Source organism: Brassica rapa, chromosome A02 (assembly GCF_000309985.2).
Source record: "Brassica rapa cultivar Chiifu-401-42 chromosome A02, CAAS_Brap_v3.01, whole genome shotgun sequence".
NCBI classification, from domain to species: domain Eukaryota; kingdom Viridiplantae; phylum Streptophyta; class Magnoliopsida; order Brassicales; family Brassicaceae; genus Brassica; species Brassica rapa.
The window spans coordinates 9,795,938-9,811,259 of NC_024796.2; the positions used below are offsets into that span (position 1 = coordinate 9,795,938).

At 34.3% G+C, this 15,322-nt stretch overlaps 3 protein-coding genes across 5 annotated transcripts; 1 reads left to right on the top strand and 2 right to left on the bottom strand.

Annotated features, from left to right (window-relative positions):
* Positions 1–2,691: 2,691 nt before the first annotated feature.
* Positions 2,692–4,447, bottom strand: LOC103852405 (p21-activated protein kinase-interacting protein 1-like). Its single transcript, XM_033283690.1, has 3 exons — positions 3,712–4,447; positions 2,993–3,290; positions 2,692–2,908 (listed from the first exon to the last, which is right to left on the bottom strand). Exons 1-3 carry the CDS (start codon positions 4,378–4,380, stop codon positions 2,841–2,843), a joined length of 1,035 nt encoding a protein of 344 aa, XP_033139581.1. The 5' UTR covers positions 4,381–4,447; the 3' UTR covers positions 2,692–2,840.
* A 653-nt stretch (positions 4,448–5,100) lies between these two features.
* Positions 5,101–10,325, top strand: LOC103852407 (U-box domain-containing protein 7). 3 transcript variants are annotated; one of them, XM_009129310.3, is made up of 6 exons: positions 5,101–6,360; positions 6,842–6,919; positions 7,075–7,260; positions 7,393–7,500; positions 7,657–8,816; positions 9,265–10,325. In XM_009129310.3, exons 2-6 carry the CDS (start codon positions 6,869–6,871, stop codon positions 10,112–10,114), a joined length of 2,355 nt encoding a protein of 784 aa, XP_009127558.1. In that variant the 5' UTR covers positions 5,101–6,360; positions 6,842–6,868; the 3' UTR covers positions 10,115–10,325. The 3 variants fall into 3 exon arrangements, with proteins under 3 accessions (XP_009127558.1, XP_009127559.1, XP_033139449.1); XM_009129311.3 differs by having other exon boundaries at positions 5,528–6,360; positions 6,847–6,919; XM_033283558.1 differs by lacking the exon at positions 5,101–6,360 and adding an exon at positions 6,382–6,667 and having other exon boundaries at positions 6,847–6,919.
* Positions 10,326–10,574: 249 nt separating this feature from the next.
* Positions 10,575–14,076, bottom strand: LOC103852408. The gene is made up of 2 exons (XM_009129312.3): positions 11,550–14,076; positions 10,575–11,468 (listed from the first exon to the last, which is right to left on the bottom strand). The coding sequence occupies exons 1-2, from the start codon at positions 11,550–11,552 to the stop codon at positions 10,728–10,730; spliced, it is 744 nt and encodes a 247-aa protein (XP_009127560.1). The 5' UTR covers positions 11,553–14,076; the 3' UTR covers positions 10,575–10,727.
* Positions 14,077–15,322: the final 1,246 nt, after the last annotated feature.

Consider the following 15,322-nt stretch of genomic DNA (forward strand, 5'->3'; position numbering starts at 1 on the left):
TAAAAATTCAAAATATAATATATAAATAATTTTTTAAATTTTTATTATATAGTTACTATGATTTTTTAATTTATTTTAATAGCTTAAAATTAAATAAATATAATTATAATACACACTGATTTTTATCAAATCTTTATTATTCAAAATCATTAATTGTCATATATACTTTAGCCACATTAGGCAATTCTGTAATTTTATTTAAGAAAATAACGAAGCACATTTAATAGTGTACTAGATTTTGACCCGCGCTTTTAAAGCGCGGGATTGTTTATTTATATATATCTATTATTATAACAAATGTGTTTCTTCATAAAATTTATATCAAGTGTTTTTATGATTTTTATTATCAGTTGTTTTTATATGTTTATGTGATCCTTTTTATCTATAAAATATTAATGCTGTGAAATTTATTGTTGCAAAATTTAGTAAGAAATTAACTTCAAATTATTTGCAATATAATTAATTTTACAATGACATGTAATATTATTAAAATTTTAAAAGACTATATAATTTAAATTAAGAATGTTTAGCAATATAATGTAAAACCATATTGTAAATATATTTTTATGTTTATTAATTGTAAATGTGATATTTTAATGTAATATCAGAAAAATGTTTAATTGTTTTGTTAACATCAAAATTAAAATATTGAAATAATTAATTCAAAGTTTATATAATTAAAGGTTGTTTGATAAATATAAAACGAATGGGCCCCCAACAAAGTTGTTGTTGTCGTTTGTAGTCCAATAAAACTAATACTTATTTTTGGTCTTATAGACCATTTGTATATATATATTGTTTTAAGTTTTTATTATGCACTGATTTTGCTTGGTGAATATGTCACATGCCTAATATTATGGCTGCATTTAGTGATAATGTCGAAATTTGGTTCCTAGATTTTAGGAGAATCACAACGTAATATTTATTGTAATTGGTTTGAAAAAAAATCAGGCCAAAAATAGAAGTATAACAGTTAATGATTTTATGTAATTGTTTTGTAGATTTGATTGGTGGTAATTAATGTTGACGTTTTTTTAAAACAAAAAGCAAAAATAGGAAATGGCAGTCCCTTGTAAATAACTCTCAAAATCAAGGGCAGAATCCTATTAGGGATTCTGCTTTAATAGTATAGATTTATTGTGGTTTAATAAAAAGTTTATTATATATTTAGATGAACCAACCTATTTCTCTAAGGATTCTAAGAATCATTCTAGTGATGACATGTGGCTACAAAAAAATATTGCAATGCTTCTCAAATAATATATAGGGGATTGTAACTTCAGGTTCGAGGAATATATTTAATTTCCTTTTTGATTGACATAAACCTAAATATGCGAGAAAATATTAGCTTTTTGGTACCTAGCTCTTCCTTCCTCACAATAGTCATGGTTACATGCTTTCCTTAACCTTTTTTTGCTGAAGAGAATGTGAGACGTCTTGGAAGAAAAACGTTAGTGTTTTTTTTTTTTTTTAAAACAAGACGGCAGTGTGTATAACAGCCAAATAAAAGTGAATCTCAACATTTTAAAGATACAAATGGGGCGCTGAGTTCACATACATGTTCTGTGAACTCCGCAACTTGAATATTTTCTTTACTTTAGTGATTTTGCTTCCTCGCATGATATCCAAATTAATAATTGAGGAAGCTGATGAATCTGAGGCACACAACCATAGAAATACTTTCATTAGTTGGGTTTAGAGATTATTGGTGTTAAATTAACACCAATTAATATAGAACTAATTAATAGATTTTTCTGTCTTATATAAGTGAATGTAAAGAATTATAGTATTTTTTTATGAGCTGACACTGGCTCATCTTTAACAAAATTCAGGTGAAGCAAATAGAAATACTCGAACAAATTTGAAGCAAAAGATGATCCTATGGATGAAAAAGAAACAGTATTCAAGTACATTAAAGTGGTGTTGGATACCATAGACTCAAGCTGGGAAGAGCTGTTACCTGAAAACAGAATTCTCCAACCAGATTCCCAACCCGGCTTTTTTCATCAATATACCATTCTATCCTACTCAGCTTTGTGCTGCTGAACATGAGCCTCTCTTAATGAACTCATCTTCGAGTTCTACAAGTTTCCTCAACGGGTTTCTTTTTGTTACACCAAAAAAACAAAGTCTTCTCATTCAGTCGTGAGAGCTTCGTTCACAAGAAACTGAGAGAGAAAATAAAGTTACTCTACTTACACCAATCTACTATAATTTTTAAAAAAATTCTACGTGACATATTGTTATAGTTAAACTAGAATAAACATTGAAGTAAAATAAATAATTAATTTTTTTAATAGTTAGACAAGTATATAATTTCTAAAATGAACAATAAAATAAATAATTAAAATTTGTTGTAAGAAATCTATGAACACTAATGCTAATTTTTACTTAGACGTAATGGAATATTTAAAATAAATTTATAATATTAGTTTATTTAGTTGCCCGTCCGTAGGGCGGGTTTACCCTAGTTAAAATAAATAAATATGTTTTGATTTTTTTGCGAATATGTTTATAAAATAAACCCCGAACAACACTAGTCAGTAGTCAGTATTTGACCCTCTTTGTTGTTTCCATTGGCATGTGTTTATTGGAAACCATTAAACATTGAATCAGCTTTTACTATACAATATTTGGTTCAATCAAAGTTTGAACAAACTAGTGATACTGAATAATGCACAACAAGCCAAGTTAGGAGTAAAGATTCACAATAAAGAACAGTTTTCTTTCACATATAGAGGGTTTAACAAACTTGTTTAATTGTAATTCGACAAGAACATACGTGAAATCATATTTTAAAAAAGATTCTACCAAAACTTGTATCAGAAAACTGTCAGCTCTCATGCTGAGTTCGCCCCTTCTTCTAGCTGCTGAGCTTTTTGATTTCCATTCTGTGGCCGTCTCATAGCTGAAATAAAACAGAGAAAGATTAAGAATCATACGTTATTTGTATGTTTAACGGCAACATGTATTGTGAAAAGGATAGGCTCACATTTGAGAGCTGATCCAGCAAGACATGTAAGCCTTGACTTAGTATTTGTCTCAGCTAATGGTTTTGCATTCTCTTTAGCAGCCATTCGCATGTCCCAAACACGTATGATCCCATCAGAAGATGCAGAAGCAACCAAGTACGGATCTTCTGATGCACTTTCGCTGTCATTCCTGGTAAGCGTCACCACACCCTTGATACGAGCTGGGTGAGCATCTTGTATGGCATAAGCAAGCTTCCCGCTATTCGTATCCCAAGCTGTTATTGCCCGATCCTCACCAGCTGTAAACAGAGTCCCACTCTGTTCCAAATTAAGCAAACATTTCAGCCAAGGTATAAATCACCAGAACAACTCTACCTATCCAAGATGGGCTCTTCCTAAATTCCAAATTAAAGCATAATTAAAACTAAACAATACAAAGAGTTCCACCCTGAAGCAATTCATCACACTTAAAATAAAAGGTGGGCTCTTTCATTTTTGGCAACATAGGAGCTCTAGTAGCATCTTGATGTAGCATCAAAAGGCACAAAAATGAGATCTTTTTCAGACAAGGGTCTCAAAGTTACTTCCTTTAGACATATACAACTGATTCTCAGACACAAGTTCAACAAGACAACAGACAGAGAGATAAAGAAGCAAAGAGCAGCTCTAAGACACACAAAAATGAGATCTTTTTCTGCTAAGAATCTAAAAGTTATTCTCAGTAAAGAAAGAATCTCACATCTCCAGGAGAAGCACAGAGTATAGGCTTGCGGCTACCATTATCGAGCTCGAGAAGAAGCTTAGCATCCTCAGACTGATGAACACCAACTTTACTATTAACCACCATGAAAAACCTCTCCCCACTCGGATCAAACTTGACAAGACTCGCCTCGTGCCCCAGCCTGCAACAAAAACTCCTCTTCCCCCTCACCAGATTCAACATCGCAAAGCACTCGTCACGGTACACCGCCAACGCGAGCTTCCCAGAGGGATGAATCGAGAGATCGTTGACGGCCTTCTTGTGAGGACGAAAGGACTTGAGGAGGACGAAAGGGTCGGTGTCGAAGATGGCGACGGAGCCGTCAGCGGCGGCGGAGATGAGGTTGCGAGGGAAGGAGAGGGAGGAGGGGGTGTAGAAGGAGAGGGCGGTGATGGAGGCGGTGTGGTTGTGGTCGAGGAGGGAGCCGAGGGAGGAGGCGGAAGGGAGGTCGTAGAGGTGGATGGTGTCGTCGGAGCCGCCGGAAGCCGCGGCGGGGCCGGAGCAAGCGACGGTGGTGATGGAGGAGAGGTGGGAAGGGTAGGAGAAGAGAGGGGAGAGGGTGAGGGTGTGGGTGTCGGGGTCGTGCTTTGTGGGTTTGAGCTTGAAACCCCATATGAATCTCTCGTAGGAGCCTGCGATGATGCTCATTGCTTTCTTCTCTCTCTCTCTCTCTCTGCTGCTCCTCCAAAGTAAAGTGTTGTTTGATTGAGAAGCTTATTAGGGTTTTAGGATTTTGTCGGTTGTATTGTCTTTTTCGATAAAATATTAAAATGTTATCGTAATCGAACCAGACTAAACCGATTAAGTTTGTGGTTCATGGTTCAAAATGGCGGACCACCCATGCTTAATACCCGGTTTGCACTCGGTACTAGTTCGGTACTTGGCCTCTCAAACCAATTTACTTGTAATTATCAAGACAAGTAACAAGTACATCAGATTAAATTAAATATATCTTTAATAAACTTATATATTACTAATATATAAATAATGAAATATTTATAATTATACAAAATGAAATATACACTTAAAACTTTGAAGCTATTTATAAATTTTTCTTATATAAATTATTTTTAATTTTTAAACTTAAGTGGGAATTTTTTTTTCAAATGTAATATTATGTATTTGTGATATTTTGTTCAAAATGTTAAGAGGCATCTTACCTTTCTTTCACTAAGATTTTTTTTCTTCAAAATATTAGACATATTAAACAATAATTAAAATATATAAAAACATAAATATATAGTATATTATATTAATTTTGAAGAATAAAAAAATACCATTCAAGGTTTTATTTAAAATAATTTATATAAAAACTTATAAATAGTTTCAAAGTTTAAGTTTTTTTTTTTAATTTCGTATAATTCAGAAACTCTTTTATTTTGTTAACAGTTGACTAATTTATGTTAGAGTCAATGTTGATTTAGTCACGTTTTAAGAAGTCCATGTAGTATTCTTGAATTATGGTTGAGTTGATGTCGTATTTGATACTGGCCATTTGTTGAGATCACACTTGGCACGACTGAAACTGTTGGGTTTGAAATTGGCTTTTTTCCATGATCCATTCATCTGGTTCGGAAAGTGGTCCGATAATCCTATTAGCTGATGGTTCATATAAGGTTCAGTTTCGCCGAGATTTCTAAAAAATAAAGCATTGTCTTGGAGAGAATATGATAGATTATATGAGATTAATGGTTATACGCATCATTATCTCGAAGAAGGGTGTTGGAGATAAAAACCCACATTAAAAATATGAATGTAACTTAAGTAATATATAAGAAACTTGGACCATTTCACTTACTATCAATTGATTTTAAGTTAGAAACCTAATAAAACTTAACAAAAATATCAATTTTTTTAATGTAAACTACAGTCATAAACTAAATCAACTATTTGATGGGCTTTTTGAAAGTTCATAAAAGTGAGTTTAAAAGACAAAAAAAAAATGAATGCGTTCTATAAGCTGGGGAAAAAACGCATATCTATGGAGTACTACGGAAGAAGCAAAGAAAAAGAAATATGCTATGTGATAATTTGGTGGAGTGTCAGAGAAATACATGCTAAAATGTTCAAGTGCGATAACATAATTTAAACGACAATTTGTACAATTTTCCACTAACTTTCTGATGAAATACGCCAAAAACATCCGCACTATTTGCAACCAGAAACACTAAGCCCCCTCCAAAAAGAGGTTAACCACAAACACTAAACTCTTCAAAAAAGTTAATAATCGCACTAACCATAAAAACCTTTTAAGCAGAAGCAGGAGTTACGAAAAATCAGAATTTACTAAACAATTGTATATGTATGTCAACTTACAGACTTTACTACAACATCATGTGTTGGAGAAAACTTCCTAAAACTAGAAATAAAAAAATAAAAAAGGTTAAAATATTTTATAGAAAGAACCGTTCAGTAGTCAATTAAAATATTAATTATATGTCACGGTAATGCCGTTCCGAACTTTTTAAAAATTACACACATAGGTTTTTAAGTAGTACCACTCGCATATCCCCTTCTCTCTCTCTCTCTCTATTTCATTCAGTCCATCTCATGGATCGATGCCAAGAACAGAAACCCTAGTTCCTCTCTCTCGATTGTTAATATTTTTATGAAGTCTTACAGTCTCCGGTATGTTCTGTTCTTCGGTTCTTTTTTTTTTGTTTGGTTGTTATGGTTGATGTTGTTGCTGGTTCCACACGTGTTCTTCGCAGCTTTAATTTTATTTTTAGAAAATTCGCGTTTCTATTAATCGTTTTGTTGATTTTTCCGGTTTTTGTGGAGCTGACTGTTTCCTCTAAAGCCCCATCTTTTTTTCTGTTTCCTTGTTCTACCGTTTATTGCAATTTCCAGGATCGTTGTCTGAGTAATTTTTCTGTTTTGTTTTTCTTTAAAAAAATATAATTTTTCTGGGTTAAGATCCTTTCTTAGAGCTAAGGTAATTTTCTTAATCAGTTTTGATAATTTTTATTTTGTTTTTTTCATCCAATCAATCATTTTTTTTTTAATTCAGAAGAAGAAAGGCAAGAGATTGAGTTAAGATAATTTCATGATGTATATGTATGTGTGTTTCTTGGTACTGATTCCATTTGTTTCTGGGATTTTTTCCTAGCTCAGAGTTATCAGGTGAGGGTTGATCATGGATGTGACCGAGCTCGAGGAGAATCTCTTCGCTGCTAGCGATGCCAAGGTTCCTTTTCCTAATCAAATGTTTTGGATTGCTTTTGTTTTTCCATGTTTAACTCAGAGAACCATTGTATCCTTATCTAATTTTTAAGATTGATGAGTTTGGTGTTGAGATGTATGTTCTTGTTGTTTGATGGTGTATGTTTATTTGAAACGCAGTTACATGGAGATATGTGTAAGGAGCTATCAGGAGTTCTCTGTAAGGTACTCTCAATCTTCCCGTCGTTGGAAGGAGCAAGGCCTAGGAGTAAATCAGGGATTCAAGCCTTATGCTCTTTACATATTGCACTTGAGAAGGCAAAGAATATTCTTCAGCACTGTTCCGAGTCTAGTAAGCTTTACTTGGTGCGTCTTTTCCTCTTTAGTCTTTATTCCCTTCTCTCGCTCTTTGGACGAGCTTTACGCATTCTCTTTTTTTTTTTTGTGTGTGTGTTTTGATTTCTTTTAATATTTTATTGCATTCTCCAATCCAAACAGGCCATTACAGGGGATGCTGTCCTTTTAAAGTTTGAGAAAGCCAAAGTTGCTCTCATCAACAGTCTTAAACGTGTTGAAGACATTGTTCCTAGCTCTATTGGGTCTCAGGTACTCTTTTTTTTTTCTTTTAATATTTACTTCACTACACATTGTTTCGTTGTAATGATTCAGACAAGTCCACGTGACCAAGTCTCTTGTTGCTTGATAATAATGTTTGTCTGTAGAGATCTGATTAGTACAGTTTTCTATTGAAATTTCTTTCAGATTTTGGAAATAGTTGGTGAGCTAGAGAACACTAGGTTCTTGCTTGATCCATCAGAGAAGGAAGTGGGTGATCAGATCATTGCGCTGCTCCAGCAAGGGAAAAAGTCTGACAACTGTAATGACAACACAGAGCTTGAGATTTTCCACAAGGCGGCTACAAGACTCAGCATCACTTCTTCTAGAGTGGCTCTGGCGGAAAGACGGGCACTGAAGAAGCTCATCGACAGGGCACGCGCAGAGGAGGACAAGCGCAAGGAATCAATCGTGGCTTATCTGTTGCATCTTATGAGAAAATGCTCCAAGCTATTCAGAAGTGAGATCTTGGATGAGAATGACTCCTCTCAGGGCTCAGCACCGTGTTCTCCCACTGTTCAAGAAGAGAATGGGAGTGTTCATGGGTTTGGTCGTCAGCTGTCTAGGTTTGGCTCCATGAACTTCAAGCCCATCAACAGTCCGAGATCAGGACAGATGCCTGTTCCACCTGAAGAACTGAGATGCCCTATATCTCTGCAGCTTATGTGTGATCCTGTCATTATTGCTTCAGGGCAGACTTATGAACGGGTTTGTATTGAGAAATGGTTTAGTGATGGGCACAACACTTGCCCAAAGACTCAGCAACAGCTCCCACATCTCTCCTTAACTCCCAATAACTGTGTTAAAGGTCTTATTGCAAGCTGGTGTGAACAGAACGGGACTCAAATCCCGAGCGGACCTCCGGAATCTCTAGACCTCGACTACTGGACACTAGCTCTCTCTGGCTCCGAGTCCACCAACTCAAAGTCAGTAAACAGTATAGGCTCGTGTAATATGAAGGGAATACAAAATGGTACTACTGTTGTGGAACAACAATACACAGAAGAAAGTTTTGTGTCTGATAATGATGATGATGGTAAGGAGGATTCTGACATGAATGTGCTTGAGAGATATCAAGATCTATTGGCTGTGTTAAACGAAGAGGAGGACTTGGATAAAAAAGGAAAGGTTGTGGAAAAGGTCAGGCTATTGCTGAAGGATGATGAAGAGGCCAGGATCTTCATGGGAGCAAATGGGTTTGTTGAAGCTTTGTTGAGGTTCTTAGGATCGGCTGTAGATGAGAATAATGCGGCAGCGCAGGAAAGAGGAGCTATGGCTTTGTTCAACTTAGCCGTCAACAATAACAGGTTAGTATCTCCTGCTACTGTCGGTAATAACTAGGCCTGGGCATTCAGGAGCTTCCTCGTCGGATTTTCGGTTCGGTTGATTCGGATTTTTTGGTATTATGCCATAAGACTATTCGGGTTTTACTAATTATCGGGTTGGGTTCGGTTCTGGCGGATTATAACCAATGTCTAAAATCGCTCGAAATATTTTTTTAAACTAAAAAAGATTGAGAAAAAATACTCAAAATATATAAGTTATTCACAAATCTAATTAAAAACTAGTTAAACTATCTAAACTAACTAAAAAGTATCCAAGATGACAAATAAAACAAACTACAAAAATCTTTAAAATGCTTTAAAACATCTAAATTACCTTAAGATATATTAAAACATTAACATATTTAACTAATTTGGGATATTTTCGGATTGTGTCTTTCTCATTATGTGTTGTCTTTTTCATGTTCTTCAGGAACAAAGAGTTGATGTTAACTTCTGGGGTTATACCTCTACTAGAGAAAATGATATCTTCTTCCGAGTCCCATGGTCCAGCAACTGCGCTGTATTTGAATCTTTCATGTCTTGAAGAAGCCAAACCCGTGATAGGTTCAAGCCAAGCAGTGCCTTTCCTTGTCCATATTCTTCAAGGGGAAGCTGAAAACCAATGCAAGCTCGATGCTCTCCACGCCATCTACAACCTGTCCACATATCCTCCCAACATCTCTGCCCTCCTTTCATCCAACATCATCAAGACCCTCCAAGGCCTTCTCGCATCAACAGTTGAACATCTGTGGATCGACAAGTCATTAGCCATATTACTAAACCTTGCTTCGAGCCAACAGGGTAAAGATGAGGCGGTGTCATCACAAGGCATGATCAGCAGTCTAGCAACAGTGCTTGACATGGGTGACACAACGCAGCAAGAGCAAGCTGTTTCATGTCTTTTGATTCTATGCAACGGAAGAGAGTCTTGTATCCAGATGGTGCTACAAGAAGGTGTGATACCATCGTTAGTGTCAATCTCAGTGAACGGGACTACGCGAGGCAGAGAGAAGTCTCAGAAGCTTCTAATGCTGTTCAGGGAACAGCGGCAGCAACGGGACCAGCCATCACTGAAGAGAGATGAGGAGCCGCCATCACAGAAGGAAGCTTCCAGGAAGTCTCTGTCGGCACCAATGTATGTCCATGAATCACCAGCTCAACCTTCAGCTTCAGGTCCGGAATTTGAACCAAGAGTCTTGTCGAAATCGATGTCGAGAAGAAAGTCGTTGGCAAGGCCGTTTAGTTTCTTCTGGAAGAAAAGCTACTCGACTCGCCAGTGAGTGAGGGAGTGAATGAATGATATGAACAGCCTTTGTATGTAAAGCTTTGTTTTTGTTTTTCTTCTTACAAGTTACAAAACGTCATCTCATAGAGAAGAAGATATGTACAGGCCACAATGTGACTACACTCGATTTTGCTGCTTTTTTTGGTTAGCCAAAAAGAAGAATGTATATGAATGAAGTTAATAAATAATAAAAGTATAAAACAAAACCACAATGTTATAGTATAACATAACTACAAAAGCCTGTTCCAAATTATATATATAACAATTAATATTTTCTTTTGTCAACTACTCAGTCTCAGACTAACTAGACCAAGTTCAAAATGTTGAAAATTTTACTTTGTATGGATTTTTCTCAAATTACTCTTGAATTAGTTATTAATATAATTTGTGAGAAGTTCCCAATGTGGATGTCTTTATGTTCCTCTGTTTAATAAAACAAAAAGAATTTCACTAAGTTAATGGTAACTTAAAATATGATATTAAGTTATTAAATAATTTACAAAGAGATGAACAGAAAAGTTATAGAGGTGGGGGAGTAGGACAACATAGTCTACTAGTTTGTGTTAGTGTTGTTGTTTTGGAACCGTATATGAGAGTTAAAAGACCTCTCAGGTGGTGGTCTCGTAGGAATCAGAACGAGAGCATGTGAGCGAATCAGCGCTTCGACTACTTCTTTTCATGGGCTTCTGGATCCAACCGTTCTCAAACAGATCCAAGATAGGATCTCCCTGGTTGCTGCTGCTGCGACCGGTGCTTCCTCCACCATCTTCACCGCTGCTTCCTCTCTGTAACGCCTCCTTGTAACTCACTCTTTTCCCATCATTCTCCAGTTTCATCTCTTCTTCAGACATTGATCCTGTTCTGCTAAAACTGCTATCCACCGTGATCTCTTTCTCGTTTGTCCCCTTGTTCTTATCCCTCCAATGGCCTAACACGTTCACGAGAGAATCAACCCAGTAAAGTGCTTGAACCAGGATCATGTCCACCCACGCGGCTCTGTTCATCATTCTTGGAAGCTTCTCAAGAAACGTGTCGAGTTTTATAGGCAGAGACTCTGCTGCGGTTAGAAAACCGGAGGTCTTGTGGAAGAAGAAGGTGGTTGAAGGGAAGTAAGCCTCGATTGCGAGGATGTGGTCGTCGGCTACGGAGAGGATTGCGAGAAAGTGGCGACGGAAGGGACTTGTCATGGAGGCGAAGAAGAGAAGGAGTTGGAAGAGTTTCTGCACGAGGAAGGAGGCAGGATTGGTCGGAGTCTTGGTTCTTGTGTAAAGGACGCGAGACATGGAGAGTATGGTAGCACCACAGGTCTCAAGAGGCCGAGGTCGTGGTATCTTTCTCGCTGTTTGTTCCTGCCATAATCCATAATAACAAAATAAAACAAAATAAGATGGCAAGAGAATTCGAGAAATGAACAGGGAAAAAGTACATACCATCTTAAGATGAGGAATGAATGAATGGAATGCTGATGCAAATTCAGAGGAGAATAGTTCTTTGTAATTTTTCCAGGAAAATGTTGAGAATTTTGTTCTTTTCGTATTGGTTTGAGCATTTTATAGGTAGCTGCTTTAAACGTTAAGGGGAAAGTGAGCGGTTAAACTCGATTTCAGCTGGAAGGTTTTTTGAATTAGCGGTTACGCTTTTTTCTTCTTTCTATCCCATCTTCGTAGCTAAATTACTTCTTTTTTTCTTTATCCGGGCAACGGGCCAATAGTCTTTTTGAGTAAAATTTCACTTACATTTTTTTTTTTTTGAAACCAAATTTAACTAACATTTCTACATCAATATTTCTATACCAGGAAATTTATGTTTCGAATCCCAGAAAAACTATTTATTAGTAGTTATACAGATTAATAGACAAAAAAATTTACCATTTTTTTATGATACGTAAATATAATCATTAACCTCATATCTTTATAAAATGTTTTGTGGTGTTATAAGTAGAAATTTTGAAATTAAAAACTCTATTAATCATCGAATTTGATATGTTTTTTTTTTTGAATTTGATAAGTTAACCGAGAAGTTGTGTTCTTTGTAGTGCTGGAAAGCGAGTTAAATCCACGTCATTTAACTCACTCCGCATAATCCACACATTGTTGATCCACACCAGTTCTCTTAAAAATTGTAGATAACTTGCAAGACTTATGGGTAATTTTCATTTTCTAAAATAATTATTTTAATCATATTTTAATTATTTATTTCATAAATAATATTAATTATATATGTAGTTAGAATAACATAATTATTGAAGTTTATATACTCTTTCTATGATTTTTTTTTTAAATTTATAAGTTGTGGATACCCGCAATTCAAATTAAGCCAATTCACAATTGTTCTACAAAAAAACAAATTGACCCATAAATCAAATTTCTTCAGTTCTATTAAGTTAGGGTGTGTTTGGCTATTAGTGTAGATGATCTTCGCAGCCACAAATACTTATAGCCCAAATTTAAAGATTTTTAAAAATTAAAAATTAAAAATTTAGATCCAAAGCAAAAAAAAAAAATCATAGTAATATTTCTACGGCCAAAAATGAAATCACAACTCTTAACAGATCAAACGAGGCGTAATGTAACAATTTTTGGCATTAAATATTTACACAATGACGAAATGTAACAATTTTTGGCATTAAATATTTAAGGGATCAACAATAAAAATGTTATTTCTTTAAATTGATGGCAAGCATTAGCTACCACTCCTTTTCAAATTGTTCTCTTAACAGTACTAAGAAAGAGAATTTTTACACTTCCACAAAGAAATGGGAATATACCTTACCTCTCTCACAAAGTAACAACCAATTTACAATAATGAAGATATACTTTAGAGAAACTACAATAAAGCAAACTATTACACAAGAAAAGTAAATATATCATTAATAGTATCTGAAAATTAAAAACAAAAAAATCAAAATATACTTTTGATTTATCTAACTTTCTCAAAGTTTATTTTGTTGTCACCATACATGATACAAAGTTTCCTTATGTTGGCACTGCTGAAGTTATATTGTCATAATGAGCATATGTAATTTTAGTATTTTTCTGAATAAAACTAGAATATATATATACATTATATATATATATATATTAAATATATCAGTTACACTCACAATGTTGAATGTTACACATAAACAAATTATATAAACATGGAAAACAATTATTTGGTATAAAAGATTTGATTTACCAAAAAAAAAAGGATTTGATTACCATAAAAATGGTATCATACTTGGAAAAAAACAAATATTTTTTTTTGAACAAAAAAAAAAAAGAAGGTGTAATTAGGTGGGGATCCTTTGTATAAATACACGAAAACTACCCACCATTTTGCTTCCCCTCTTGTCTCTCAAAAATTTCAATCTCTCTTAACATCATAGATTGATTCACACATACATATATCCATATATTCGTGTATGTTATACATATAATACACATGGAATTGTGGGTTTAGCTGAAAAAGTAGAAAGAATGGAAGGAAGAAAAGAGAGCGGTTCATCTTCTCCATCATTAACATCTCAGCTTTTTGGCTCGAGAGATAATCCTCCTCCTCCTTCTTCTTCTTATTCCTCTTGGATTTTCGGATCCATTTTTGCTCCTCCTTTAAAGGTGAGTTTCCTTTCTCCAAAAGCTTCGATTTTTTTTGTTTGATTTGGCGTATCCATTAATTGCTGAAGATTTCCAATTTCGTTGGGAATGAATTTGGAAATTTTTTAATTATTCTAATTTTATCATAGCGGAATTAATTTTATTTTTTTGTTCGTATTCATAGTTTTTCTTTTGTTCCTCTGTTTGCAAAAAGGATTAATTTTGAAAAGGTAGATCATTTTTTTTTAAAAAAAAGTGGAAGACCCTACACAAGATTAAGAATAAGAAGAGTTTTCGTGATTGGTAGCTTGGTGCACAAGTTTCTCTAATCCAAATTAACACTATTCTGCTCAGATTTAGAAATTTGATGGATGTGTTCTTTTGTTTCATTAGGTTATGGGATGAGAGACTGGAACTGGTGGCAGTGGTGGCTGGAACGACAAATCCTCAAATTAACCTAATGAAACAAAAGGACACACCCATCAAATTTTAAAATCTGAGCAGAATAGTGTTAAATTTTGATTAGAGAAACTTGTGTGTCAAATCACCAATCACGAAAACTCTTCTTATTCTTAATTTGGGGTTGTGGGGTCTTCCACTTAAAAAAATGGTCTACTTTTTCAAAATTAATCTTTTTTTTTTTATTTTGCAAACAGAGGAACAAAAGAAAAACTATGAATACAAACTAAAAGATCAAATCAATTCCGCTATGATAAAATCAGAATAATTCGAAAAATTTCAAATCTATTCCTAACGAAATTGGAAATCTTTAGCAATTAATCGATACGCCAAATCAAACAAAAAAAATCGAAGCTTTTGCATAAAGGAATCTCACCTTAGAAGGAGGAGAAAAAATGGATCTGAAAATTCAAAAAGAAGAAGAAGGAAAAGGAGGAGGATTATCTCTACAGCCAAAAAACTGAGAGGTTAATGATGGAAAAGAATACGAACCACTCTCCTTTCTTCCTTTCATTCTTTCTATTTTTTCAGCTAAACCCACAATTTCCTCTGTATTATATGTATAACATATACAAATATATGGAGACGTGTATGTGTGAATTAATCTATGATGTTAAGAGAGATTGAAATTTCTGAGAGACAAGAGGGGAATCAAAAGGGTGGGTAGTTTTCATATATTTATACCAAGGATCCTCACCTAATTACGCTTTTATTTTTATATTTTATATTTGTGTTTTTTTCCAAGTATGATAACGTTTTTAGGGAAATCAAGTCTTTTTTTTGGGAAATCAAATCTTTTATATCAAATAATTGTTTTCCATGTTTATATAATTTTCTTATGTGTAACATTCAACATTGTGAGTGTAACTGATATATTTAATGTATATATATTCTAGTTTTATTCAGTAAAATACTAAAATTACATGCTAATTATGACAATAAAACTTTTGCAGTGCCAACGTAAGAAAATTTTGTATCATGTACGGTGACAACAAAATAAACTTTGAGAAAGTTAGATATTCCCTATATATTAACCGATGATCATTTAAAAAGTTTGTACTAATTAAAAAGACTATGCTTAGGTGTCACTTAATTAGTATGTCAATTTAGCGTACAATGCAGCTTAAAAATCAATTAAAAAAATGTTGGTCCGAATCCAATTACTAGAA